Source organism: Talpa europaea (genome assembly GCF_964194135.1).
Source record: "Talpa europaea genome assembly, chromosome: 14".
Taxonomy (NCBI): domain Eukaryota; kingdom Metazoa; phylum Chordata; class Mammalia; order Eulipotyphla; family Talpidae; genus Talpa; species Talpa europaea.
This window is the reverse complement of record NC_140082.1, coordinates 52,603,398-52,631,049: the sequence shown is the minus strand read 5'-3', so window position 1 is coordinate 52,631,049 and position 27,652 is coordinate 52,603,398. Positions and strand designations below refer to the sequence as shown.

The 27,652-nt window shown below is 56.0% G+C and overlaps 2 protein-coding genes across 2 annotated transcripts in view; one reads left to right on the top strand and one right to left on the bottom strand.

Annotated features, from left to right (window-relative positions):
* The window catches only part of RSPH14 (radial spoke head 14 homolog), a gene marked incomplete at its 3' end in the record, with an annotated part of 76,911 nt that overhangs the window by 35,208 nt on the left and 14,051 nt on the right, over positions 1 to 27,652 (bottom strand). The gene's annotated exons all lie outside the window — the stretch shown is intronic.
* GNAZ (G protein subunit alpha z) lies at positions 60 to 26,971 on the top strand. Its single transcript, XM_084253501.1, has 2 exons — positions 60 to 1,045; positions 26,495 to 26,971. Exons 1-2 carry the CDS (start codon positions 323 to 325, stop codon positions 26,837 to 26,839), a joined length of 1,068 nt encoding a protein of 355 aa, XP_084109627.1. The 5' UTR covers positions 60 to 322; the 3' UTR covers positions 26,840 to 26,971.

Genomic DNA, 27,652 nt, shown 5'->3' with positions numbered 1-27,652 from the left:
ACGGCAGCAGCCTAGGCAGACGCAAGCAGACAGCTTCCCACCGTCGGGAGGACGGGGAATGACCACGGCGAATCAGGCCCCACAGCAGCCCAGGGAGGTGGAGTGTCCCTAGAGGGAGGGCCGGTCACCTCCAGCAGCAGGCGCACGCCATGCCAGCTGGAGCAGAGGCGCTGGGGCAGGGGCTGCATTGGGGCCCGGCCTCGCCTCCCTACCTGCGCTGAGCGCTCCGAGGGCCACCTGGTTTCCTCTGCCAGACACACCTGGACCCGTGTCTCAGCATTCCTGTCCCCTGCTCCAAGTCTGGGCCCGCCGCTGCCGGACCATGGGATGTCGGCAAAGCTCAGAGGAGAAAGAGGCGGCGCGCAGGTCCCGGAGAATTGACCGCCACCTGCGCTCTGAGAGCCAGCGGCAGCGCCGAGAGATCAAGCTGCTCCTTTTGGGCACAAGCAACTCGGGCAAGAGCACCATTGTAAAGCAGATGAAGATCATCCACAGCGGCGGCTTCAACCTAGAGGCCTGCAAGGAGTACAGACCTCTCATCATCTACAACGCCATCGATTCGCTGACCCGCATCATCCGCGCTCTGGCTGCCCTCAAGATCGACTTCCACAACCCTGACCGCGCCTACGACGCCGTGCAGCTCTTCGCGCTGACCGGCCCCGCCGAGAGCAAGGGTGAGATCACACCCGAGCTGCTGGGCGTCATGCGGCGGCTGTGGGCCGACCCCGGGGCACAGACCTGCTTCGGCCGCTCCAGTGAGTATCACCTGGAGGACAACGCCGCCTACTACCTGAATGACCTGGAGCGCATTGCGGCGCCCGATTATATCCCCACCGTGGAGGACATCCTGCGCTCCCGGGACATGACCACGGGCATCGTGGAGAACAAGTTCACCTTCAAGGAGCTCACTTTCAAGATGGTAGATGTGGGTGGGCAGAGGTCAGAGCGCAAAAAGTGGATCCACTGCTTCGAGGGTGTCACGGCCATCATCTTCTGTGTGGAGCTTAGCGGCTATGACCTGAAGCTCTACGAGGACAACCAGACGGTAAGTGGCCCGCCTTTTCCTCTGCTTGTTCCTGCCATGGCTGGCTGCAGGAAGCGCGTGAGCTCACAGAGGCGCCACAGGATGGGGCAGGGAGAGGCTGCCATTTCCAGCAACTCGGGCAAGGCATTCTCTCCAGTTGGAGCACGGGCACCTCACAACCTCTGGGTAGTGCCTGCTGTTGGTATTCCCGCCCACGAGGGTATCACTCAGTAGCTTCCCCACTGTGTGAGTCCCCTCCCCTCCTGACTTCAGTGCCCTGACAGGTTCTTGGGGCCCTGACATCCTCAGTGACCACCACACCCTCTCAGCTACTGTCGCCTTTACCCAGCTCCAGATGGCACTGCCTTCTTGGCACTTGCAGGTCCCTGGTACCCAGGTAGCTCCCACCTCCATGCCATGAGTAGGCCATACCCTATACCTGACTGAACTCAGGTCATGGAGGCCTCAAGTATATGTTGCTGTGATGCTCAGAGGGTCCCTTGCTTAGTCCCTCAGGCATTGGGGAAGACTTGGTAAAGAACAAGGGGAGATGAGGTGCCACAATTGGCTCTGCTGCAGGTGAGATCAGAGGTGTGGGCAAGTGTGGGGGATAGCACTGGAGGCCAGAAGGAAGCTGGCAGTGCCACAGGAAATGGCAAAGGCTTAGGGCAGACATCCAGCTGGTCCATGTGATAGTTCAGTAAACCCACGAAGCCCTTACCAGTAGTGGGCACTACACTTCATCCTGGGAACTGCAGTGTTGGTCCCCAACCCCATCTGGATTCTGGGAGTCTGGCAGTGACAGGCTTGAGGTACCACTCAGAGGTTTAACTTCCCAGGAGTTGGGTGGGTGTGGATATTCTTTCAGACCTAACCCCCTGGCTGAGAACCACTATGTGGGGAATGGGCCTCAGAGGCACATGGTACGGGAGATATCAAAGGTAGGTGTAGTTCAGGGAGGTGCCAAGGGGCAACTCAGGCCCAATGCTCAGCAGGTGGGGGCTTGAGAAGGTGGCTGCTGGGGTGAGAGGCAGGCCACTCACAAGGAGGGGGTGGGCAACATGCTACAGGCCCAACAGAAGCAGAAGGCCCAGTGCAAAGGCACCCAGGAGTGGCAGTGGTGGAAGCCACCAGCCAGACAAAGGATGGGTGTGGCCAGCCAGGGTCACCGCACCTGGGGCCATCCAGGAAGTAAAGGTTTTTATGTCAGGCAGAAGCACTGAGCACTGGCCTGAAATCTGCCATTAAGATGGGAGCAGGGGCAAGCAGGGGTCAACAGGGAACTGTAAGTAGTATGGGACTGGGGGTTGCTAGGGGCGTGGGGGTACAACAGGCAGGAAGGAACCTAGGAAACCTAGAGAAATGGGTGATGACGCTCATGGGGAGACTCACCACATTGGAGGATGAGGGGCTAGCCTCTGGATTCCAGGGAACTGACACAGTGCCAGAAAGGGGTTGCTTCCTTCACACAGTTTTTTGTTTGTTTGTTTGTTTTTAAGGCAGGTGGCAGCTTTGTTTTTTGGATTCAGCTGGGAGTTTTTAACTTTGGACCTGCAGTCCCTGAGGAAGTCTGTGAATGATTGCAGGCTGTCCACGGTGCTGGACACTGGGTGTTTTCCTGGGTAGAAAGCTCTGTAGTTTTCATAGGTTGCATGAAGGCAGGGAGCATAGCTCTCCTCCCACCCTCCATGCATCTGGGGTTCTCCCCAGAGCTGTGCCTAGGTGGTAATGGTGATTATGCTGCATTCACTAGGGCAGGGGGCCCGCTTTGCTCCTAGTGCTGTCTTAGTGGTCTTTTAGGGATTTTGCCCTTCTTACTCTTCTGTCTAGCCCCTACTTCAGCACTATATGTGGTTCTGGGCAAAGGGGTCATCCTAGCAGATGAGCGTTGATAGGACACTGCCCCTTGATAGGACACTGCTGAGGGACTAACCAGACCTGGAGACAAAGCCCTGGAACAGTGCCAGGACAGGTCTACCGGCCGCCTGGGCTCAGGTGTTTGAATCTCAGAGCTTCTTCCTATTTTAGCTGTGTTCTGACATCTGACACTGGTGATAGCTTATGCTCTGAGGCCTTCCGGAGGTCTGAATGTTAGGGCTGCCTCATCTGTCGTCTCTAGGGCAGGCATGGCAAATTCCCTTGGCGCCTGGCTGGGCTCTCAGACCATAGGTGTGCCAGGACCCAGGAGGCAGAATGCCTGGGGCCTAAGTTGGTCTTGTGTTTCATGGAAGGATTTGGCTATCGTCTCTGTTCTCTGAAACTGTTGACCAGGAGGTAGCCCAAGTGTCCTCAAAGACAGGCTCAAGCCCAGGCCGCCTGCCCAAGGCCCTCCCAGTTCTGATCGGCATTCCCCACCTCCTTGCTGCCTTTCTCCTCTCTGCTCTGGCCTTTGTTGGCTTGTAACCCCACAAGCTCTGTTCTCTTTAGCCTTAGGCATGTGACCACCCTGTTTCCGTCCCCATTCAGAACTCATTCCAGGTGTCCCCTACTGTAGAGGCCTTCCCTGACCCCAATTTGGTGCCTATATACCCCTCCATTACAGAGTGGGTTCTCACTTATGTACATGCTAGGCTGGGTGGACAGGAAGTCTGCATAGGGCTTGAGTCTCTAGCCTTCTCCAGTCCTGTCCCTGGGATGGGGGTTAGGGGCACAGCAGGCAGCCCTGGGTGGGGACAGCAGCTGCTGGCAGGGTTCTCTGTGAGGCTGCCACTTGCCTCTGAGGGCCATTGGGAGCATTTGCTAAAGGGAGTGACTGGCAGACAGGCCTGCATCCCCCCATCCCCCACCGCCCTGGTCTCTGTAGGCCTGGAAGGTGGTTATTTGCCAGAAAAGGAAATTCTTGATGAGAAACTCTAGCGTGGCTGGAAATTCACTAGATTCCAAATGGTTCTGACCTTTCCTGCTCCACCAGCAGTATCTTGGATGGAAAACAAATAGGCTGCTGAGGAAAGACAATACCTTCCCGCAGACTCCTCCAACGGGCTGGCCACTGAGGTGAGCTGGCCGCCCAGGGCCACCAGTGAGGAGAGCCTGCCTCTCCCAGCACCTACAGGCAGCTCCTGTCACCGTCCTGTCACCACTGCTCTTCCGCACTGCGCCTGCCAAGTATCTCCATAGGGACTAGAACGGACCCGCCACCTTTGCCTTCTCCTTTTGGAGGGCCCCGAACTCTCTTCCTCCCTGGGCTTTAGCAAAGTCAAGACAGCCAAAAACAGATCATGCTGATTTTTCAGAATCCTAAGGAACATGGAGACCCCATGCCAGGCTCTGGACACGGCCCGTCAGAGGTCTCCCCCCACTCAGCTTCTGAAGCCTGTTTTCCCTCTGACAGAGGGCCGCCAGAGCCCCCTGCCCCCGCGCCTAGTGAAAGAACCACAACCCCCTCCCCCCTGTCATCTGCGTCAGCTTGTTGCCAAGGGTAACGTCAGGATCTCTGGGCTCTTGGGTGTGGAGGACTGCAGTGAGCACAGGGCAGTGCCTAAGAAGAGGCAGGTAGATTCTGGGGTGTCCATGGACCATAGCAATAAGCAGTTAGGAGAGGTCATGCCCAGCCTTGGGAAGAATCCATAGCCCTCATTCCAGATGAGCTGGATGGGTCCTCAACATGCCCTGGACTCCCTCTCCTCATGAAGCACTGGCAGGCCCCCCAGGGTCTCTAAGATGAGGGGGCCTCGCCTGTTCCCACAATGGGGTTCTCTTAAATAATGCAGGTCAGAGCAAGGCCCAGGAATGCACACCTGACTGATCCTGTGCTTGTGGTCCCTGTCATGGAGGGGGCACCTGGAGGCACCCAGGCTTCAGACAGGTCACGGATCAAGCCGTGCCCTCAACAGCCATGGCCCTTTCCTATGTCTCCCTGCCACCCCGCTCTCGGCCTGGCCTCTGCAAGCAAGCTACTTCCTTGCTGCCCAGCCTTCCTTTTCCCTTTGTGTTCTTGCAGGGGTAAAGAACGACAAGGGCTTTAAATTTGGGAGTTTGGCCAGGGCCCCCCTTAGGTACAGAGGTGCACTAGCTGGCTGCTCACCCCAGCATGATAACTCCTGAGAGGCCACGTGCCTGGGGATCTGCCGTGGCCTTCTCACCCAGCCAGCCCATTGTAAGGGCTCTTCCCCCTTTTCTAAACATTCCTGCAAGCTGGACCCCAGCACCTGGGAACTTGGGGAGAAGGGGGTGGTGCAAGGGTGGGTGCTTGTCATCCAGCCTCTGCCCCTACAGATTGTTCATGAACTCTGCCACTGCTTAATGGTGAAGGGGTCCTTCCAAAGGGACTGGTTAAAAGACTTGGCTATACAGTGTCAAGGTGCTTTCCCAGGGAACTGGCTGCCCAATTCCTGGTGGAGCCGTCAGGGTTCCCAGCCCTGTGGTGCGTGCCTGCTGTGTGCCTGGTGTGGGTGTGCAAGGCTGGCTGAGGTGAGCCCCACTGCCCTGGCAGCACTGGGAGCTGGGGGGGCATGGTACACTCGCACCAGCATAGTCATAGCATCATTTCCACAAACCCTCGTGCTGCCTGGAGTCACCTGCCCTCCTTAAGCACCTGGCAGGCAGCAGTTCCCAGGTATATCACCCCTTGCTCTCGTCCAGGACCAACTATGGCTACAGGTAGTCTGGGTCTCAGCAAGGTTCACTGTGGGAGACCTGGTGTCCCCATCACTTATCCATCAGGTTGACGTGTGAGAAAGGGTCCCTAGAGGCGACACAAGGACATGCCCTTTAGGGGATCGAGTTCTACAGGTGGGAGGCGCTACACACCAGACTCCAGGGCTCTGGGTCACCTCTGCCTGCCCTTGCCATGGCCCCTCCTTCTCTGGGGTCCTCAGGTCCCAGAAGAGCCCCCTGCCCACAGTGAGGGCAGACCCACAGCCCCCTTTGCCCATCCTACTGCACATCTGGGAATGCAGACCCGGACGCAGTTGGTGTTAAGCAGGATTTTATGGACTGGATGGAAGACAGGTTCAGGAAGAGCAGGTGAAAGGGTTTATTCAGCCCTTCCTGGGAAGCCCCTTTGGGTCCCAGGCCCTAACAGGTGTGTGCTGTGCACCCCTGAGGAGGGGCTGCTCCAGGCCATCCCACAAACCCACACGCTAGCAGTGTGGCCTGTCATTCAGCCTGAAAGGGAACTTGTTTCCATACTTTACAAAGTGTCATAAAATGGCACGTTGAGTGTGATGCAGGTATGGCAGTAAGACAGGCCTTACCTGTTCATAACAGAGCTGGTTATATTTGTCTATGGAGGGAATGAGAAATGGGAAACAGCCAGATGTGGATGGTGCCCCTGACTTAGATTTGACAGGGACCTTCTGGTGGCCTTCCACCACCCCATGCCCCGAGTCCTGGGAGCCATCCACAGGGAACCAAGGCAGGGGGGCTGCCATGTTGCCAACCTCCCTGTGCAGAGGGGGAGAGGGGTCGGTGGGGCCCAAGAAATGTGTGTAGTCATCAGGGTTGGTACTAACCCCCTCCCCACCCCGGCAGTGGCAGGATCATAGGAAGCCCAAACCGAGCATGTCCCCACTCTGCTTCCTGCTCCTGACCCTGTTGAGGACACAGATCCAGGAAGCATGCCATGGGGACTTGGGATAATGCCAGAGAAGAGTGCCACCCACCCGCCCAGAGGGCACCAGCCTTCTCCTGCCAGGCACTGATTTCCCCAAGCAGCTCCTTCCAATCTCGTGATTTGCCCAGGCCACACGCAATTTGTTTTAGATCTCCACAAATCATGGTGACCCTGGGACAGCGGAGACCTCCCGGACCAGAGCCAGGAGGTGGGGCCTGCCCAGCAGCCGTCCTTCCCCTGCAGCACAGTCTGGCGCATGTGTGCAGTGCTTGGCACTTGCCAACTGACATTTTAGTTCTTTGGGCTAGGACCGCCTTCCCTCTGCTCCCAGGGACACAGAGCCACCACAGAGGCCCTGGGTAATAGCAGCTTCCTCTGTGCCTCCTTCCCTGTCACACTGGGAGCTTCCCAGGGCTCCTGTTCTCTGTTTGGCTTTGTGCAGTGACTGCCCGTCCCGAGCAGGTCCTCTGTCAGACACCAGCTAAATGGGAGGAGGAGACCAGGGTGTGGGTTCCCCCCTCCCCTCCACCCCCCACTGTGGTGGAGCTTTGGAGTGCTAAGAGGTCCTTCGCTTCCATCCTCACTCAGTGAGCCCAGCTCAGTCATTTAGCTGAGGGCCTGCCCCTTCATGGTGGTCACCTCATTGGAAACTACCCCCAGGGCACAGGCTGTCACTGCTCACGGCACTGCTTTGCCTTCTCCTTTGCCAAAATCTTGGTAGAATCTGCACGGGTGTGCCCATGGTATTCCTCCCAAAAGCAGGAAGTCGACAGCGTGAGTTCCAGTGGGGGCCTCCTTCAGAAACAAGTTGGGGTCACCTGCAGCTGACGAGGGAGGGGGAAGCAGGAGCTCTCAGCACTGTGTGGGCAGCGCTAGCCCCACCTGTGGATAAGGGTGCTGAGACCAGGCTTAGCAGAGGCAGAGTCTGCTCTGTGTACACCAGTGCACTGGAGGCCCGTACCAGCTCGCTAAAGCCAATTTTTCATTTTTTAGGGAGTGTGTAAACTGTTGGTAGCTTAAAATCAGTCAGGTGAGAGTAATTACACCGTGGAAATTGGCAAATGCTATAAATTGGCCCCCACTTTGCTTAACGTTGTTAAACATTCGTCAACCCACCACAGCCCGTGACCCCCAAACCCAGACCAGAAGGACCCACCCTGGGTCGAGCTCATTTATCAGTAAATGACAAGATTCACTGCAGCTTTTTTCATCCCTGTTTTTCAGCCGCTCTGCCTCCTCAGTGATTCCCTGCGCCGGCCCTGTGGCGGCACGTGTTATTTCTGTTCAAGTCCATTCCGTTTGAGAATGGTAACGTGCCAGAACGGCACTGGGTGCCCCCACTCTCCCCAGGCAGATTTACAAGAATCCTCCTGCGCAGAGAGGCAGCCTGGGAGCCGAGGAGCTCTGTTTCCTCTCTGTCAGCACGTTAGCAGACTAACATGAGACCATCTGCTCCAGCTGCGCCGTCCTGTGTTCTCCAACTGACAGAGAGCAAGGCCTGTGATACTCAGTCAGGAAACAGCCCCTACACACCTAGAATGTGCAATGAGCTCACCCTCCAGGGACAAAGACCACGTGTTCCTCCCTCCCCTGCAGTAGATGGGGACAGCATCAAGCAGCCCCTGGGAGGGCCTGAGGAGCCAGGGAGGGTGAAGGGTAGTCCCCCAGGACCTGCTTCCCCCCCCACCCCCGTGCTCTCTGTGGTTGGCTGCAAGGCACCCCTTCAAGCATCTGCCTGACTCCAGAGAAGCCAGGAGGACCTCTTTGTCCCAGAAACCAACTTGCGGGAAAAAAGGAGTCTCAGACACAGGAACCTTGCAGGTTGGGCCAAAAGTGGGGGTGATAATCTGGACTTGATCTAGACTTTGCTGAAGTCAGCCTGGGCTGTGAGAACAGCCAGCAAAGGCGGAGCTGAGAAACTATTTCAGGGGGTCATAAAGAGCTAGAGCACTGGGCAGAATGGACCCCTGGTGCTGTGGCCAGTCCCAGCAAGGTCTGGGCTCAATATCACTGCCCACATACTCTGGGGTGGCAAAGCTGGATTCTAAACTCCCATATCTGTTCCCTGCAGCACTCCTCCAACAGCAGAACATCTCCATTCTCCAGGAGCTTCAAGGCAGAAGCACTTCACAGCTGCTTCGTAGCCAGGCCAGTGGTGTAATTAATTTCCATAGTGCGTTAGCTCTGTTCTTACACACATCAGAACAGCTCTGGGTTTTAAGATGCAGGTTATTGTTGTTTTAGGGGATTTGTATGATCTAAGAACTGAAAATAACTCCATTTATCAAGAACAGGCAGGAGTGGATGGGGGTGGGGGGTTGATAACATGGAGACCCTCAGTAACCAGTACAGATTGGGGGGTGGGAATCTGTCACCCAGGGGAGTCCCATAACTGACTGTGGATAACACCAAGATGCTTCTGTGCTAAAGAACAATAATGCAGTCCCTCTTCACCCACCCTGAGGTCCCAGTGACTCAAACAGTCTAGAGTTTTTGGAGGATCAAAATAATAGTGAAGCAAAGGGACCCAGCGCATCTGAGTAGGTCCCAGGGGTGGGGCGAAAGGTACTCCTGCTCCCTGCTGAGAATAAGCTCATGCTAGCCCAAGGCCCTGGGCTGAAGCTCAGACTAATGCCATCCTCATCACCCTTCGCGTGCCATCTCCTCAGCTTATGGACTTTGTCTAATTTCATTACTAAAACCACAGTCAGCCAGAGGCCCTGGAACTCATGTCCTGAGGTTCCCACCATGCCTAGCCCCAAGCCACAGCCTGGCACAACTTTTCTGAGCTGCATAGACCCCGGGGAATGTTGACAGCATCCCAATCAAAGAGGCCAATATGGCCCAGCTGGTGGTGTTGGCCATAGGCAAGTCCATCCCCATAGAGCCTCACAGCCTCCCTTAAGCAGCAGTGGTTGGGAGTAGAAAATCTGTCATCTACTCAATGTTCTCCAGAAGCCAGTCTCCCAAACTCTAGAAACCAGGTTTGCAGCTAATTGCCATCTGCTGGGGGAAGGAAACACACTGGACCAGCTAACCGAGGCAACCTCTGGCTTCCCACCCCTGGCAGGCAGGAAGGAGGCCTACTCTGTGGCCCTGTGTTCAGTGCCTGCTGGACTCCCAGGCATGTCCCCTCTGGCTCCTCTTTGAGACCAAGGATGTGACCACGGGAGATAAAAAGGAGCAGATGGGACTCCTGGCACTGCACAGCTTCGACATGCACAGGCTGGTGTGATTTTAAGGCTTCCAGGTCTGTACAGTAGGACTAGCCTTCGGCTCAAGGACAGGAGGACATGGTTTTGATAAAACCTGCCCTTAGAACACTGGGACTGGTGAGGAACAATGGCGGGGAACACCAGGCAGTGGAGTTTAGACCCTGGGCAGCTTGTCAGGTCAGCAGACCTCTCCTCGTTCCTGTTGCCTCACCTGTGACCCAGTGACCCTGTTTGGTTCAGGTGGCTGGGAAGGCTGTGTGGAGATTAGCTCTGCAGGTCTCAGAACAAAAACTTGGAGTAGCACCAGATCTGTCCCAGAATAAGTTCCTCCTGGGGGCTACCGTCTCCTAACCTCATCCCTGGCTGCAGTGGTTAGACGTCTGGTGGGAGCAAGAAGTCTCCTCTGGATAGCAGGAAACCCATGGGGGCCAGAGGCTTGACTGCCCCCCTAGGGCTGTAGGAGACATGGATCAAGGTAAGGTGTGTGACTGGACTCAGGGAGTCCTGGACTCCTAGGACTCAGGGAACCCTCAGCCATGACCCACTGACCAGCCTGGACTCTGGGCATGCACTGTCCCCAAATCTTGTCCCAGCCACCCCAGATCATGCACAGTGCCAGCCTGTCCTGCCCACCTTTGCCCTGTCCTGGGTGTCCTGAGCTATTCCATGCAGTGCCTGCACACTGCCGACTGGGGGTGGGGGTGAGGCTGACGCAGCCCTAGGGATGACAGGGCCACAGGTGGGAATGGATTTGCGGACCCCTCAGGAGACACAATGCAAAGGCCAAGACTGTCCTAGGGCTCGGGAGTCAGAAATGGGGCCCTGCCCAGCATGTGTCACCTTGAGTAAATAGTGCTGGTGGTGTTGTCTAGGCTAGAGCTGAGAGGTGGCTGGTGCTAGCCAGCATGAGCAGCATGAGACATCATCAGCTGCTGAGAACCCAGCCAGGTGTGGGGGTGACAGTAATGGCATACCAATGGGATAAAACCACCAGCCACCATCTTGGGCCCATGCAGTGACAGGCACTGGGCTAGGAACAGCCATTCCAAGGCCCCTGTTGTGGTAGTGCCTGGGAGCCCTGAAGGGTCCCAGGAGCCTGCAGAATTTCCTAAGCCATGTCCTAAATCTGGCTGCACCAGCACATACATGGGCATCCTTCCCAGGATAAGCTTTGTCGCTTGGACCGTATTCCCCATGGAGCTGAGACCCCAGAAGATCACATGCCCTACCCATTGCCTCTACAGATGGAGAGAGGGGAGGGGTAACGGGTAGGGCAGTAATGGCCCAAATACTTATTTTTCAGGATAAGCATTGCTGAAATCTGCCTTGTTGGCTACAGACAGACTCCCTACTGGAATTCTACCCCCTGCCCCACCCCCAATTTCCCATGTCCCTGCAAAAACCAGCCAGATATGCTGCCAGTGGTTTCACCAGCCTGTGCTCCTAGAAGTGTGGCTCGGGGTTGCACCCAGGAGCGCAGTAGTGTGCACCTCGCTGAACAGTGTCAGGCAAGGGTGTTAGGCTAATGGGTGCCTGGGGGTCCTCTGGAGCTGAAAACAGGGGGAGCTTCTTGCACTCTGGTTTTCTCACATGGTGACCGTGATGGTCTGCACGCCCCAGGCCAGGTCTGTGTCTGTGTCTGTGTCAGCAGCTTCCAGTCTGCACGCACCTGTGTCCTGCTGTTTGCTAATTTCCCATCAGTGACTGACAGCAGGGGCGCTTGGATCAAGCCAGCAAGATTCCACACAAAAACAAATAGGAAGCAGTTCTCACTTCAGCTGAAGCAAAAAAAGGACTGGGCTGGAAAATGCCCCTTCCTGCAAGGGGGTGTGTCAAAAGCAAGAGCTGGCTGGACCTGCCAGCAGCCTGCAGTGTGGCCCAGGGGGCGCTTTCCCCTCTAGGCCTGCACATGAAATGAAGCAGTCATCCCCAGTGGCACCCTGGGAATTTACTGCCCCAGAATTGAGAGTCTTTGAGTGTACCTGCGCTACCCCTCAAGTTACAGGACTTGGAAGATTTACATGTGCCTCCCTGGGGCTTTGGTCCACACTTTTGGGAGCTGGAACAGCCCTTTCCAGCTCTCGGGTCCTTAAGTCATTGTCTCTGACATTCCATAGGGGCAGAAAAGAAAACACTGACATGCACATTTGGGGTGTTATGTCTGTGCTGGGGAATGGCAGCCTGACATGCAGCTCTTGGTGGGTGCTAGTGTGCTAGTTGGCACATAGAGATTCCCCCCGGCAACAGCTGGGTCAGGTGTGCAAAGCCCCTTGCACAAGGCCCCCTCCAGCTCATGCTGGGACTCTAAGGTGGCACAGTGACCTAGCTGTGGCCCCAGGTCCTGTGTCCATCTGCGCCCCCTCATCCCTTCCCCCGCTTCTAAGGAGTTGAGGGTGTTCCACAAGGTGCAGCATGACCTCAGAGCAGCTGTGTGTGTTGTGGTTGGCCACAGATAATTGGAAGAGTGATAGGTGTGAGCAGTCTTCACAGATCCTGACCACAGACATGCCCACTGGGAGTTAGCACGAAGTGGGAGTAGCCCACTGAGTGCCGGGGTAGCCACACACACAGGTCCTGGTTCTCAGCCTTGTGCGGGGGCACTGGGAGAGATGGCAGGGCCTATGGTGCATTCCTTCCCCTCCAGGGACCGATGTCCAGGTTGGAAGACAAAGACAGGACAGTGGAGGGAGGCAGGGCCCAGAGGCACTGAGCACAAATCTCTAAACCTCGACCCGGGAGGAGGCAACTCCACCCCACAAATGAGGACACTCAAGTCCCAATAACAAGTTGCCTAAGGCAGATCCTCCGCTACCCTTTCCCTGCCCAGAGGATTGGGGGCGCTACCCCAGCTAGATTACGCTAGCCCCTTCCATACTATTCATGGGGGAAAACCAGAGGCCAGCAAACAAGAGTGCCCACAGAGTGGGTGCTGCGCCAGGCAGGGAGCTGTGAAAGGTGAGTGGCCCCAGGCTGGACTGCCACATGAGGAAGGAAGTAGCTCTCCACTGGTTCTGGCAGGTTCACAACATGGTTTTCAGGCTATTAGGACCTGAGTTATGGCTTTACCAGCAGCCTGTTATCTTGTTTAAACAGTCCTTGCTGTTTGAAGTGGCAGGCCTGGCCTGTGTTGTTACTATGAGCGTTGCAATTGTCGCTGACTGGGGGTGGGGGAAGGCAAGCAGCAACTCTGACTTCTGGATTCAGAACATAACCCCACCCAAGAGAAGCCCCATCTGTCACTGGCCTGAGGCCTGCAAGGCTGAGACTCCTGTCCTCCTCCCTTCTCTCCCTCCCTCCCTCCCCTGCCTGGGTGTGCAGCAAGCAGTCCCTGTGTGGATGGGGACTGGGAGAAGAGAAAGTGATGAGGGAAGGGAGGGACCAAGCTGAGCCCTGTCTCTTCCCTGGGGAAAGGGAAAGGTCGAGGAGCCAGGAAAACTCAAGGCCCTGGAGAATGTGACTGTGTGAGGTACACCGCCTGGAGTTGCTAATCTTGTGTGCCACTCGCTAATCTCTGCTTTAATATGTGAGTCCTGTGGCCTCAGGGCTGGTTCTGCAGGTGGCAGCAGAGGCTGCCTGGCCCACACGGTGTCCTCAACCACAGAACATGTATCGGGTCCTGGGGTGTGTCTGTACAAAAAAGCCCCAGGGGTTGGCCATGGGGTATGAAATAGGAAAATAAAATCAGAGGCTTCATCCACCAAGACACAGGAGCAGATAGTTCCTGATCATTTTCAAGCCTGAAGAGTACCTGCTTATCAAACACTTTTCCAGTTAGTTTTGCCAGATTGAGTCACTGAACAATGAAGCGGAAATGAGAAAGAACTGGAGCCAAACATCACTGAAGGCCAGGACTGTGAGTGCCAGCTGCTGGGGAGGGAATGCCCTGCCCTGCTGTCTTTGATGGCCCCAACCCCATGCCAGGAATTTTGCAGGGGGAGTCCAGAGGAGTGTGAGGCCTGCACGCCCCTCCCCACCCACCCTGTCAGACTATCGGTGGGACAGGCCCGGGGTGGGCGCACCTGTACAGGAGTGCGGGGCCGCCCAGGCACCCACACCTGCTCTCACCCCCGCATTGGGCGCGCTGCCCTGGCTGGGCACTGGAGAGCACTCTGCCTCTGACAACAGGGCAGATGACGGACAGTAAGAAGAGGGCCCGATGGTGCTAAAAGCTGTACAGCCAATTAACAAGGTTAGGATGATGACTAGAGGGTACTTCAATGGGAGGGGGTGTCAGGGAAGGCTTGGGAACCTGTCCTCTCATGAACCCAGAAGAGGGGCCAGGCCTGAGGCAGGGAGAGAAGGATGTGGCCCTGGAGGAGTTGGGAAGCCAGGCAGAGGTTGGAGAGTCATTCAGCTGTGACGGAAGCCCCTGGAAAGTTTTGTTCAGGGCAATGAGATGATCAGGACACAAGCAGGGAGATAGTCCTGGTGAGAGATGAAGGTGATAGCAGTAGAAAGGTGGACAGACACCAGTTGTCTGGAGGTGCTGCCGACAGGACAGGACAGGACGTCGGCGGAGCAACACCAGAACCTCTGCCGGAGGGGTTGTACCCACGACCTGGGGTGCCTCCTCCTCTGGCAGGAGTCAGCTCATTTATCAGTGCCCCTCCTCCCATGTCCCCTCCCCTCTGGCCTGCATGCTGTGGTGTGGGACTGTTGGTGGCATGTGTGTCCCTCTCCTAGGGTGCTCGGTTCTCATACGCCAGGAAGGCTGCTTCTGTCTCCCTCAAGGCAGGTGCATGCTCTGCACTTGGCAGGAGCTTCAGGTATGTCTCCCAGTGACCCCTGGGGTCCAGAGAAGAGGTGCAGAAGGGCCCCCAAGGCACCAAGGAGGCTGGACTCGCATCTTCATGTTGCACCCAGACCAAGTGCCCACTTAGGAAGAGCTGCACTTGGTGGGTGGGGGGCGCCAGGCTCCACCTCCTCCTATTGCCTGTTGACCACATTTCTATTGTGACTCATTTCACCGTAGCCCAAAATAACTGCTGTCTCATGGCTCGCCAGCGGGACCAAGATGCTCAGGTAAGGTAAAGTTCAGGGAGAACCAGGGCGGCCCCAGTGGGCCTGGCGGCAGGATAGACAGGCTCTTTGCTCAGGCCCCCACTCTGTAGGAATGCTTCCTGCCTCGCTAAGGGGTCAGCTGCTGTCCCCCTCAGACCATCCCACCTGTCACCCAGGGAGCCCTAAGGCCTTAGTGAGTCAAGGAGAAAAGGGGGTCAGAGGGAAGAGGGTTGGGTGCTGAGCTGAATGGGTTATGAGAGTACAGATACCCCAGACCTATGACTGGGGCCCTGGAATCAGAGAGCAGGGGGAGGCAGGAAAACGTGGGGTGTCCAGAAGAGGTGCGGAAGAAGTTGTGGAGAAGGGGAGGCTCTCTTTGGCTATGACTGGGAAGGGGAGGAGGAACGGGGATGAAGCTCTGAGCTGTTGTCCCTGCTTGTCTCTCCTGGTCTCGGCACTCCAGGGGCTCCCACACAGTTTCAGAGACAGCTTGACTCCTGGGCTCCAGGGCCCATACTTGGGTAGTGAATGCAGCTGACCTGGGCCTAGGAAGCCGCGGGGCGCAGAACTGCTCTGCGGGAGAAGGCGGCTCACCAGAGGCCCTGAGAGCCCGGGATGGGGGAGGAGGGGCCCACACCCCAGCTTACCCCTGCCGCCCCTGTTGCTGACTGCCAGTACCACCCCTCTTTGTACTGCCCCTGCAGACAGTAATGGGCTCATTGATTCATCAGCCTCATTAATCCAATTCCCCTGCCCTGCACAGCAACATTTAAGTTTGTAGGAGAAGAGGAGGGACCACTGACCAGATTGGTCTGGACATGACCCTGGTCATACAGCTCTGTCCCCAGACACTCTCTTTCCTGAGGCCAGTAGCAGTGGGGGAATGACCAAGCTGAAGGGTCACTTTAGCTATCTGATGTTCTTTGGAACAGGGGTAGTGGGCTGGGCAGAGCCCCCCAAGCAGGCCAGGTAAGCCCTTGGGGCCTAATTCTACATCTATAAAATGAAAATGTTGGGAGTAGCCCCACTGTGCTGCTTTCCCCGACACATCTTGTACCCCTATAGCCACTTTTCTGAGACACATGGGGCTGGACATCTGGGCACCATGACAGTCACCACACAGAGGAGGCAAGACCCAGAGCCATCAGGGGCTAACACTGCCACAAGTGACAAGGGCAAGAGACTGTTCCATAAGATGTCAGCCTCCCTTCTCCCCTCCTCACTGCCCTGCCCCTCAGAGAACAGCGCCCCCCCCCCCCAACTCCCAGATACCCTCCTCAACAAGTAGGAGTGCTGGATGACGTTTGTTTGGCCAGCTAGCCGGGGTTAGGCCTGTGCGCTCCTTGGAGCGGTGCCTAGCCAGGCTCAAGGATCGGCAGCTTCCTCCTGCCATCAGTCTGTGTTGCCGTGAGGGGTTCTGCGGGCGGAGGCTTCTTCTCCAGTTGTCATGGAAGCAGCAGCAAGTCTGTTGAGCGTCTGAGCACTAAGCTCAGCAGAGGGAGGGGACCAGTCACCCTGGGTTGCAGCTGCTGTCACAGATACTCAGCAGCTCAGCACTGGGGAGGACCTGAGGGACTGCCCTGCTCCTGAGCCCTGAGAGCAGAGGGCTGCTCAGAGCCGCCTCGCCTACCGTCTTCCTGTGGGCAGCTGGACCCTGACCATGTCTGGCCTTTGTCTTCATGGGGCTATGGTAATTCCATGCAGGCACAGGGTGAGCTGAGCACACAGGTCCCGGCCTCTGGGAGACACTTGAATAGAGGATAAGATAGCGTGGGGTGAGAGTGCAGCTAGGGGAGATAGAGAAATATGGTTTCAATGGGCGACAGCCCAAAGATGGAGCTGCCTGGAAAAGTCACAGTGCTCCATCCCCATCCCTGCAGGCGTGAACAGAGATGACTCAGGCCTCTTCTACCTGCTCTCACGCTGGGTGGCTGCTGAAGGGTGGCCATCCCACCTTACTGTCTGTTTTTGGTCTGTCTGCTCATCTCTGTCACCTACTATCAATCCCCTCCCATACACACACACCTCATAAGCTTCTTGAGGACAGGGGAGGGGGAGGGTGTACAGTGGCCTCCCCCAAAGGAGAGACCGACAGAGCTAGACAAATGCTGTGTCCATCCACTGGCCACAGGGGAGGCCACACCTCAAGGTCCAGGTCAGATAAGAGGCAAACACAGAAGTCTCAGTCCAGCCACAAAGGGAGCCTCAGGAAAGTCTCAGACTCAGGGCAGGACCCAGCAGCTGCCCTGATGTGTGGGTTATGGGGGAGCCCAGGGACTAGAGGGTCGCAATCAGGAGAGGATACTCAGAATGGGTGAATGGCAAGAGCTGCCTCAGTGTCCAGGGCTTAGGCTATCATGAACATGCCGGCAGTGCCAGCCACACAGCCCTCAGTCACTGCAGCAGGGCAGTCAGAAGCCAGGGTGCAGGAGAGAAAGTGATGTACCCAGGGTCACACTGCGGTTTGGCGGTAGAATAAGTTCTGGTATCTGAGTCAGCCAGCCCCACCCAGGCCTCAGCACGAACTCAGGGCAGGACAAATTCCATGTCATCGTCCCCTGTCCCACCCCCACTAGCCCCATTCCTGAAACCTCAGTCCCTCACTGCCCCTGGGGGGTGCTGCTCCTTGTCGTTTCCAACCAGAAGCCCCCAGTCAGAGCAGAACACCAGAGCATGTTCCTAGACGTCAGCAGGAAATCACCTGGCTCCGGGGGCCGAGCGCGCAGAGGGCTGTGTCCTTAGGTGGGTTTTTTCTCCCCCAAAGTGGTGGGACCCCAAGAAAGGACTGGCAATATTCCTGGCGTTGGTGCAGGATGCTGGGCTGGCCCTGCCCTTGCCCGCGACACACATACCAGGCTCTGGGTGTCAGTGCTCACTGAGTTGTTTGCCCTGTGATGTGTCAGGCAGTGGCAAGTGAGACGCTGGGCAGTCCGAGCTCCCCAGTGACTTGGAATGCCTCCCACAGGGAACGTAGCCAAGGGGCCGCATACTCAGTGGTGTGCGGCCAGGAGATCAGATGACCACAACCAGCAACACAGCCGCCTGGGGCTGTGGTCAGGGCAGGTGGCGCTGGGGCCAGAGGAAAGAACAATGAGCTGGACACGCCCAAGTACCCTGGGGGGGAGGGGAGGACAGTGCACTGTGGGAAGGCTCTCCTCATGCAGGAAGGGACTCATCTGGCTGGGGGAGTCTAGAAAGCGGAAGCACAAAGGAAACCTCAGGTGAGGATGGGGACTGGAGGCAGCTGGGTGGGGACAGCTCTGCCACGGTGCCTCACTGTGGCTGTCTCCCCGGCGGGAGAGCAGAGCATTCCGAAGCTCACCAAACGGCATCTTTGTGACAGCAGCATGGGGCCTAGTGAGCAGATGAGGCCCTGCTGGCAGGCACCTTTCTCCCCTCCAGGTCCCACCCTGCCCTCTCCCCCACCTATTCATCAGCACCCTCTGTCCACCACCTTTGGTGTCTCAGTCTTGTCTGTCCGGGTTCCCAGCAGTTGCCACCTCCCTCAGAAGCCCCCAGCGCCGTCTGGGACTCTAGTTTTTTCCTATCACCACCATGTTCCCAGGGGACCCCTCCTATCCTGCACCCCTCAACCTGAGAGTTGACACAGACCACGATCTTGCACCTCTGAGCTCTGCTGGGACAACATGAGGGCCCAAAGGGAAATGAACTCAGGAAGGATGCGGACCTGCAGTGAACTGAGCGGCCAGGGGCACTTCAAGTGCAGCTATCACCTACTACTTGCAGCCCCAAGCAGGACTCTCTGAGCACCCTGCAGGCCCTCTTAGATCTCTCTACAGCTTTGATGAATGACCACATCCCTCTCACAGCCCCCCATTCTTTGGAGATAGAATACGCTGTTTCCCTGAGGGACTGCCCTTGGAAGGAATTTACTCTGGTGGTACAACCCTGTGTACACACTGTTCCACAGCTGCTGATGCATCTAACACCGCCCTCAACCCTCCACCCTGTGCAGCAGCCAGGACTTTGGGGCATGGATCTGAGGATGGAACCCAATCCTCCCCACTGGAGAAGTCTGGGGACTCCTTGCCCAGGCTGCCCATTGGCAGGGCTCAGGTTGGTCAAAGGAGATCCAAGCATGGTCTCCAGGCCTCACCTGCCTCTGGCACTGATTAAGAGGAGGGGAGCCAGTACTCCCCTGAAAATGAACACCAGACTGCCCAGGTACATTCCTCACCCTGTCAATAGCACCCCTCCACCCTCAAGCCACACCCTGCCAGTTGACAGCAGCACCCCTTCATACACTGCTGATCCTCAGCCTTCCACCACAGTGGGAGCTTAGAGGACCAGATGACTGGCTCTCACTTTGTGAAGGCTCCCAGCTTGACCTCCGGCTCTGTATAAGGCGTTGGCTGTCCAACCAGGGTGCTATCAGGCGGCCTCACTCCCAGGTCCTGCCCTCAGCACCCTTGGCGCCTGGTACTCTGTTGCCCGGGCTAGGCCTGGTGGCACAGCTTCAGGGTGGGCAGAGCCACTGGGCTGACTGTCCAGGGTGAATGGAGCTCTTTCACTCCACAGCCCAGCCCAGCCCAGCCTCCTAGCTCTACTTCCAGTGTGAAAAGCAGGATTCACGGTCCCCATGAACAAACACTCCAGGCTTTTCTATGACTGACAGTCTTGGGTTTTCCTGATGGTGACAGAACTGAGAACGCAACTGACAGAGGAGGAAACTGAGTCCCAAGCAGGACAGAGCCTGCCAGGTTCGAGGATCGCCAATACCTGAGCCAGTGCTGAGGCCCTGGCCCTGCACTGCCGCCTCCACCACACTTCCCACACCGCAACGCCAACCTCCACGCCTTCCTCTTCCCTGCTTCCTCTGTTCCTTTCAGAGCCCTCCCCTTCCCTCCCCTCCCCAACCCCCACCCCCGCCAAGACACAGTTGAAATGCCCCCTGCTCTAGGACATCTCCCCTTTTACCCCAGAGTCATGCCTGTGATGGTTGCCGATACACTGCATCTGGGTGTGGGGCCCAGACTCTCAATGCATGTTATACGTTAGCCCTTGGCCACCTGGTGAGGGGGGCTTTATGGACTCCATTTCTCAGGGGAGGCTCACCACAGTGAAGAGCTGGTGGCTGGTGGAGCAGGGCTCCTGCCCCTCGTCGGCCACTGCACAGCACATCAGCTTGTTCGTCCTGCCTGGGACGTGGGACCTACCGTCCCGCTCGTTGAGAGCAGAGCCTTTCCCTCATCTCCCCGTCTCCCTCGTGCCTAGAACAGCATCCCCTGCAGGAGGGCACCCAGAGAGTGTCTGCCCAGGGAGACAAGGAAGGGGTGAGGACTGTGGAAGCTTAGCAGTAAAGGGGTATTGGGGTGCCAGCCTGGTTTTCTAGGGCACTCGGCCCCCAGGGTTCAGGCTGTTACTGGGAAAAGCTGAAACTTTGATGTTGCCCCCATTTTATGTGAAGTCTGCAGCCCGAGTTGTGGGGCCCCACAACTGATCATGAAAACTGAGACCCCACTGGCCCCCTGGATGGGCCAACTGGCCTTTCCCTATACTAGACCCACTCTGTGGGGTACAGACCTGATGGGGATGAACAGAGAGATAGGATGGGTCAGTACAGAGCCTTTCCCAGCTACTCACCATGTCATTCACTGCCACCCCGGCACATTCCCTACCCAGTGAGAACCATAGGTAGCAGGTGACACCCCTCCTCAGCCCCCCCATGTGGCCGGGTTGGGCTGTATAAACCAGGGTTAGGGAGGGGCCAGTGCCACCACTTCTGGAGTGTGCACCCATTCCAGAGATGACAGGGTGTTGGAAAAGGGGTGGATTGGAATTGGAAGCTAGCATGGAAACAGGCAGCCTGGAGTGTACCTGGGCCTTCTGGAAGGACTATCAGGGATGGAAGGAGGCGATGGGAGCCCCAAGGGGTGCAGAGAGTAGTGTCTCCATGTATTAGAGCTGCCGGAGTAGGAGTTTTAACCATTAGCCTACACAGCCTGCTCCTTCCTTGGACAGCAGTCAGGGGGCCCTGTGTGCTAATGGGGGACAGCAGGGTTGGCCCCGGGGCCTCCATCGGGCCAGGTGTATGGGGTCACTTGCCTGTGGCCCCACCCATCCTGCAACCTGATGAGGACCCTAGTCAGTGAGCGGCTCGGGGCCCCACAACCAATGATGAAAACTGAGTATAAACCTGCATCTTCTCCATTAAAAGGCACGCTCCTTGTAGGGCGGGCGTCGTTACCTTCTCATAAGTGAGGGGCCCTGGCACTGAGAAACCAGGATCTTGCCCAGAATGACACAAGTGAAGGGCTGGCCTGTGTATGGCCACAAGGAACACAGAGTCGCAGGAACTGTCCCAGTGAGTCCTGAGGAGGTGGGAGCTAAGGGTGCAGCGTTCCTAGGAGCTTAAGAAATGGGGAGGGAGGTTTCAGAGCGTGCCTACGCCTGTGTCCCTGGCTGGCCCCAAGCCTCATCTCTCCAGGGGTGTTCGGTGAGTCACCCATACAGGTACTGGGTCCTAAGAGAACATGTGTGGTGGCCTGTGAGGAAAAGGTGGGTGGGATGCTGACTTCTGGGCACCCATTGCTGTGGGCAGCCACCAATGGGGTGCATTTGGTGGATCAAGAGTCAGATTTGGGGCTCTGAGGCCTCGGGTATTCATTTCCCCACCTGCCTGCCCATGCGGCTGCCTCAGGATGTCCTTATGAACTGGAAAATGATGGGTCCATTACTGTGTGGTAAAGAGACTAAGGTTTCCCAGCTCCAAAAATAGGCACCCAGTCCCAGCCTGCCCGAAGCCTGTTCCATTGCAAATATGCCACAGAAGGAAGCCTACATTCTGTCGCAGATGGGAGACCAGCTGCATGAGAGGCTTCAGAGGTTTATGGAGGGAAGAAGGAAATGGCCCATGAGGAGGGAAAACTGGAGGCTAGAATGAAGCCCCAGGAGGGCACAACTTGGCAAGACCGGGTGGACTGGCAACCTGAAGTCATTAGCCAGCTCTCTTACCTCTGCCCCCACCCCCACCCCCAGAAACTACCGTGTCTTAGAAGGACTGAGAAATGCTCCCAGCCAAGGAGGGATTCAAAATTCACCCTAAGCGACCCAGACCCCAGGCCTGAAGGATGCCTGCTGTCCCACCCTTCAGGCAAGCCAGCGAGCTCTTGGAGCAGCCGAAGATAGACATGCTGGGAGAAGCCAAGAGGGTAACGTGGGCAGATCCCTTTGCCTGTTGGGCGACTCTGGTGTCCACAATCAGGTCCAAAGCAGGTTCTCTGGGAAGCAACCCTCTCCCGCCCAGCCAGGATGCAGAAAAACAAACGCATCCCTCCCAGGACACAGCTCATCAGCCTGACCTATTAACTCGGGGAAGCAAGTAACCAGAGCTGCTGGGCCTGGCATTTGGGACTGTCCCACAAGCAGCTAGGGCCACCTATTGCAAGGAAGACAGACCTGCAGCAAGTGAGAGGCGCTGAGCCAGAAGGTGCTGATGCTCCATCACATAGACCAGGCAGTGAGACCCAGTGTACCCGCCTGGGGGTCATTAGCCAGCTCCCGCACCTCTTTTCAGGCCATGAGGGGGCAAGACCTGGGTGGAGACTGGACCTCCAGACTGAGCAGTCACAGGAGCACCTGGAGGAACCAGGCTTGACGTGGGCCTGTGGGAGCATAAATGAAGGGGTCACTGGTCCCAGGACCTCTGTGAGTGCTGACTGAACTCAGCCTGCAGAGTTAAGCTGCTCCCTCTGCGCCTCTGGGAGCTGCCTCTGCCATTGGTAAGCATCCCTACAGCAGCCTTGGATTGGGGTGGGCGGGCAGGTCTTCCAGTGAGGAGTCAGGGCATGCCCCATTGCCAAGGCAAGAGGAGAGTGCCCACTGAGACTTGGATGCTGCCACCACCCCCATTTTGCTGATGAGGGATTTAAGGCTCAGAGAAGAGAAATAATTTGTGCAGGATCCAGCAAGCCTTAGCAGTAAGTATAAACCCAGACCGCTGGCCCCAAGCCCCATGCCTATAACCAGGAGTATCTGCCTTGTTGTGACTCCAGGAAAGACTGGAGAGTCAGGACCTTGGGGCCATGGCCCCTCACTAACCAGGTGCAGACTCCATTTCATGCCTCAGCTCCTCCGGGCCACTGCCCCCCCACCCAGAATGTCCTTCCAGGAGCTGCACTGGGCCAAGCCACCACAGGTGCTGGCAGCTCTGTATGGGCTGAGTTTGGCACTGAGAAAGACTCCAGACGCTGACCAAAAAACTGGAAGCCTCTTGGGGCAAGTGGTCTGGTCCAGCCATAGCGTAGGAAAGTCCTTTTATTGGTGTTAAATATATCTTGACCTGTTCAAATAGGAGCTTCCTTTTTGCAAATGGCCAAGAAATGACTTCTGTATCAGCTCAGGGAATGCATCCAGCCACCAGCTGCTGCCTGGTGTCTGACATGCTTTGTTACAAGTCAGTGGTTTCTCACCAATGAGCAGTGAGATTCCTGCCATTGCACCGGCTTCTGACGAGAATCATCTGCTCTGTGTTATTTATATAAGTGCAAACCCCAGAATCCTAGAAGGTGCTATCTCGCTGGAGAGCAGGTCCTGGAGAGAGCTGGGTGGGCATCAGCCCTGGGCTGGCATCACAGGCAACTACTCGCAGGTGTGTTTCCTCTTGAGCAAAGCATCCGTGACCTCTGTTGTGCTGCACCTGGGAAGGTGAAGGCATGAGGGCATCTTGCAGGCAGAGAACATGTGATTGGTGGGAAGACAGTTGTCACTTGTGCTAGTCCAGGCTCACACGGGGAGAGAGAGAGAGAGAGAGAGAAGCACAGCCTTCTCCCTTGCAGCGTGGCCTAGGGTACAGAATTTATTCCTCTGATTCAGAGTATGAGGAGAGGCTGTTTGTGTCCAGCTGGTGGGGAGAGTCAGCAGGTGGAGGTGATATGCTAGCAGTGGTTGTTGCCCAGAACACCAAAGGCTGCCCTTGGCTGCATTCACCACAGTGGCTCAGTCCAACTGCAGGAGGAAGGTGCCCACCCCCATCTTAACCACCTTTGGGCCCCTCAGCAGCAGCTCTGACCCATGACATCAAATAGACAGAGTCATAGGACAACTGGGTGACAGGGTGGAACCCCACCCAGCCAGGGAGGGGCAAGGGAGAAGAACAGAGCCACAGCTGGCTCTCAAAGCCGAGCATTCCCTCCAAGGTCAGGGAGGTGTGAGGGAAGGCCCCAGAGACCAAGCTGAAGGACTGGAAATACCTTAATACAGGAGGCACCGCCAGATGGGCGCCACAGGGACATGAGCAGGGCACCTTCCAGAAGGGGCTTTGAGTGAGGCCATAAAGGGTGAGCAGAACATGAAAGGCAGGAAGATAAAGGCGGTCTGGTGCTGCTGCAGCATGGGCCAGGGCTCTGGAGGCCTGTCCAGGAGGCAGCACCTGGGGTTCTCGTCCCTCCATACTCGCTCACACTCGTGCATACTTTACAGTTTGCAGCATTACAGCCCAAATTAGCACACTCCTTTTTCAATGATTTGTGATGTAAGGCGACAGGATGCTACTCTACCACCTGGCAGTGCCCAGGCTGGGAGAGCGCACATACCATGGTGACAGGGACACCAAGTTAAGGGACCAGGTGGCTCCAACCCTGCCTGCTTTCCACTTTGGGACTTGACTGCTCTCCTCAGCTGAGGGGCCCCATGCATGGAAGGATGTAGTGGTGGCAGTCCACCTGCAGGCCATAAACACCTAGCACCTATTTGGGGGTGACTGTGTGAGACATCTAGCCTGGTAGCATAACCGCTTGGAAGCTTCCTTCCACAGGCCTTGAATCCTGCCTGGCCTTGAAGCCTATGGAGACAGGGCATCTGTGCAAATAGGGGCTCTGCAGTTATGAATCTCACCTTATTAATGTTCACTAGTTTTTATAAGTTACGTTCTTTCATTGAGTGTCCGTTATGTAAATGTGAAAATGTCCAATATTTGTCTCTCATTCTGACTTGCTTTACTGCACATAATTTCCTCAAATTCCTTCCATTTTTCTGTAAGTGGGAATATTTCATCTTTCCTTACGGCTGAATGAATGAATGGTGTTGCACAGTGCAGGTTTACCACCCCTTCTTGACCCAGTCTTCTGTCAGTGGGCATTTAGGTGACGTCATGCCCTAGCTGTTTTAAAAAGTGCTGTTATAAACATTATAGGACATAAAGATTTTTGAGCTGATGGTTTCATGTTCTTTAGATAGGTGCCCAAGAGTGGGACTGCTGGGTCATGCCATTATTTCCATTTTTAGTTTTTTGTTTTTTAAAGATTTATTTATTTATTTGTTTGTTTATTTATTTATTTATACAAGCACTGGGTACAGTCAGAAGCACGGGAGGGTGAGAGAATTCACCAGAGCCAGAGCGGGGAGCAGAGCAGGCAGAAGGACCGAAGTACATTGCTGAGGGGAGCAGCGGGCGGCAGGAGAGGTCTGTGCACCATGTGGGACCCTCGCCCTGCGGCCGGGGATCGAACCGGCGCTGCAGAGGCTGCGGGCAGCTTCGCAACCCAGCGCTTAACCGCAGCGCCACCGGGGAGGTCCCTCCATTTTTAGTTTTTAAAGGTAAATCCAGATTGCTTGCCATAGTGCTGCACCAGTTTACATTCCCACCAGCAGTGTAATGGGTTCCTCATCCTCTGTGTCCTTTTTAGCACTTCTCGTTGGGGTTCTTTTTAATTAGTGCTGGTCTCACAGGTACCAGATGGCAGCATCTCACGTGGTTTTGACCTGCATCTCCTTTATTGAGAGCGATGATGAACATTTTCCTTGTGTATTTATCTTTCTGTTTGTTCAGATCTGCTGCCCATTTCTTAATGGAGGAGTCTGGCTTTCTGTTGTTGAATTGTACAGTTAAAAGCTAGAATTGTCACTTCTGTGTAGCAACCATGAGTTTGGGAGTGAAGCACATTGTTTTTTTTTTTTTTTTAAAGCCCGTAGCCACTAGCACACATTTAAGGTCCTCAGAAAAGGGATGTAATGGGTGGCTACGTGCCACATTCTGTGGTCACTGGGCCACTAATCTCATGTTCTGTGCCAAAGGACAGGCCCACAGGATCCTGCCCTGGGCAAGTAGAGGTCTTGAGTGACTTTGAATCAGCCCAGCAGGAGGAGAGGGGCCTGAGCTTTCCCCAGTTCTCGAATGGCACCTTTGGTTTTGGAAGCACAGTTTACCCCCTCATGGACTCTGGCTGAGGACTATGGTGATATCACATGGCAGAGTGAAGACTCAAAGGACTGAGCCAAAAACGCCAGCAGGATGGAATTGACTGGCGGGCAGAGAGCTGCCCACGCTCCTGTTGAAAAAGACTTGACCTGACAGTGTCTCCTGGGGGAGGCCTTAGCCTGCACATGCAGGTGTGGGTGGGCTGGCCGCGGGTATGAGGGGGGAGATGGCCCTGGCCACAGAGACGAAGGTGGTCATGCCACAGTCCTGAAGCCACCTGTTAAGGTCACTGACCATGGGTGCCCAGATGAGCAGGTAACACACAGCAGGCTCTCAAGGAGCAGAGGGGGTGGCGCCGGCCACCTCAGGGACTCCAGTGGGAGATGGATGAAGACAGATTTGATCTCACAGAGGAAGAACTTGTGGGGGCTGGTACTGGGCTGAGAGACCTTGCTAAGACCCTGCCTGTCCAGCAGGGCTGTGGGCCCAGGGTCTGTCCTTGCTGTGGGCCCTGATTAACGCAACCATTTTACTTCCCCCAGAGTCGAATGGCAGAGAGCTTGCGCCTTTTTGACTCCATCTGCAACAACAACTGGTTCATCAACACCTCACTCATCCTCTTCCTGAACAAGAAGGACCTGCTGGCGGAGAAGATCCGGCGCATTCCTCTCACCATCTGCTTCCCCGAGTACAAGGGCCAGAACACCTACGAGGAGGCCGCCGTCTACATCCAGCGGCAGTTCGAGGACCTGAACCGCAACAAGGAGACCAAGGAGATCTACTCCCACTTCACCTGTGCCACCGACACCAGTAACATCCAGTTTGTCTTTGACGCGGTGACAGACGTCATCATACAGAACAATCTCAAGTACATAGGTCTTTGCTGAAAAGCCAGGCCAGCTCATTTGCCTGTGGTAAACCCACGGGGTGTCATACCCCCACCTGTGCTAGGGAGATGCAGCCCAGGGGCAGAAAATGGGGGACCTCAAGAATGTCCCCCTGCTCCTCCACCTCCTTGGCCCTTATGATTCCACAAACATAAATATATATGGATAGATTGCTAAGTAGGTAGACACACACACACACATACACACACACGCACACACACACACACACCTGAAGATAGCAAAGTTCCCCAAAGCATTGAGGTCTCTTGAAGACTTGAGGATCTGTCACCAAGTTCACTACAAGCCCTTCCTGCCCCTTCACTTTGCCTTCCTGAGTCAGCCCCACTCTGCATGGGGGTCCTCGTGGGACAATTGGGAGAGGTGGCCGCCCACGCCCAGGTCACCTGGAGAAGGCCAGCTCTGCCCGAGCTCCGGACTGATGACCTTTCCGCTGAGCAGAAGGGAGGACCAGGCCAGGGTCCGCGCCTGCCCTGCTGGCCACACCCACTAACGGCCTACTTTGTACCGTGTCTGTTCTGGAACCAGGGTGTACAGCCAGATGACAGCACTAACCAGACCTCCAGCCACTCACAGCTCTTTTTAAACAGCTTCAAAATATGCAGCAAAAATCCACACAATAACATGAGTGGCGCGATTTGTTTCAAACTAGGCCAGCTGGGTTCCAGCTTTTCTTCTACTAGTCTGATGTTTTATAAATCAAAACCTGTTTTTTCTTCTCTGACATCTTTTTTTTTTTTTTTTTTTGGCCAAATCTCGTGGTGTTTCGCAGAAAAACAGAAATACAGAAAATTT

Bases quoted from the DNA above. Each gene is read 5' to 3' on its own strand.
- GNAZ (XM_084253501.1), top strand. From the start codon at position 323: ATGGGATGTCGGCAAAGCTCAGAGGAGAAAGAGGCGGCGCGCAGGTCC. The intron at 1,046-26,494 runs GTAAGTGGCCCG...TACTTCCCCCAG, and splicing joins TCTACGAGGACAACCAGACG to AGTCGAATGGCAGAGAGCTT.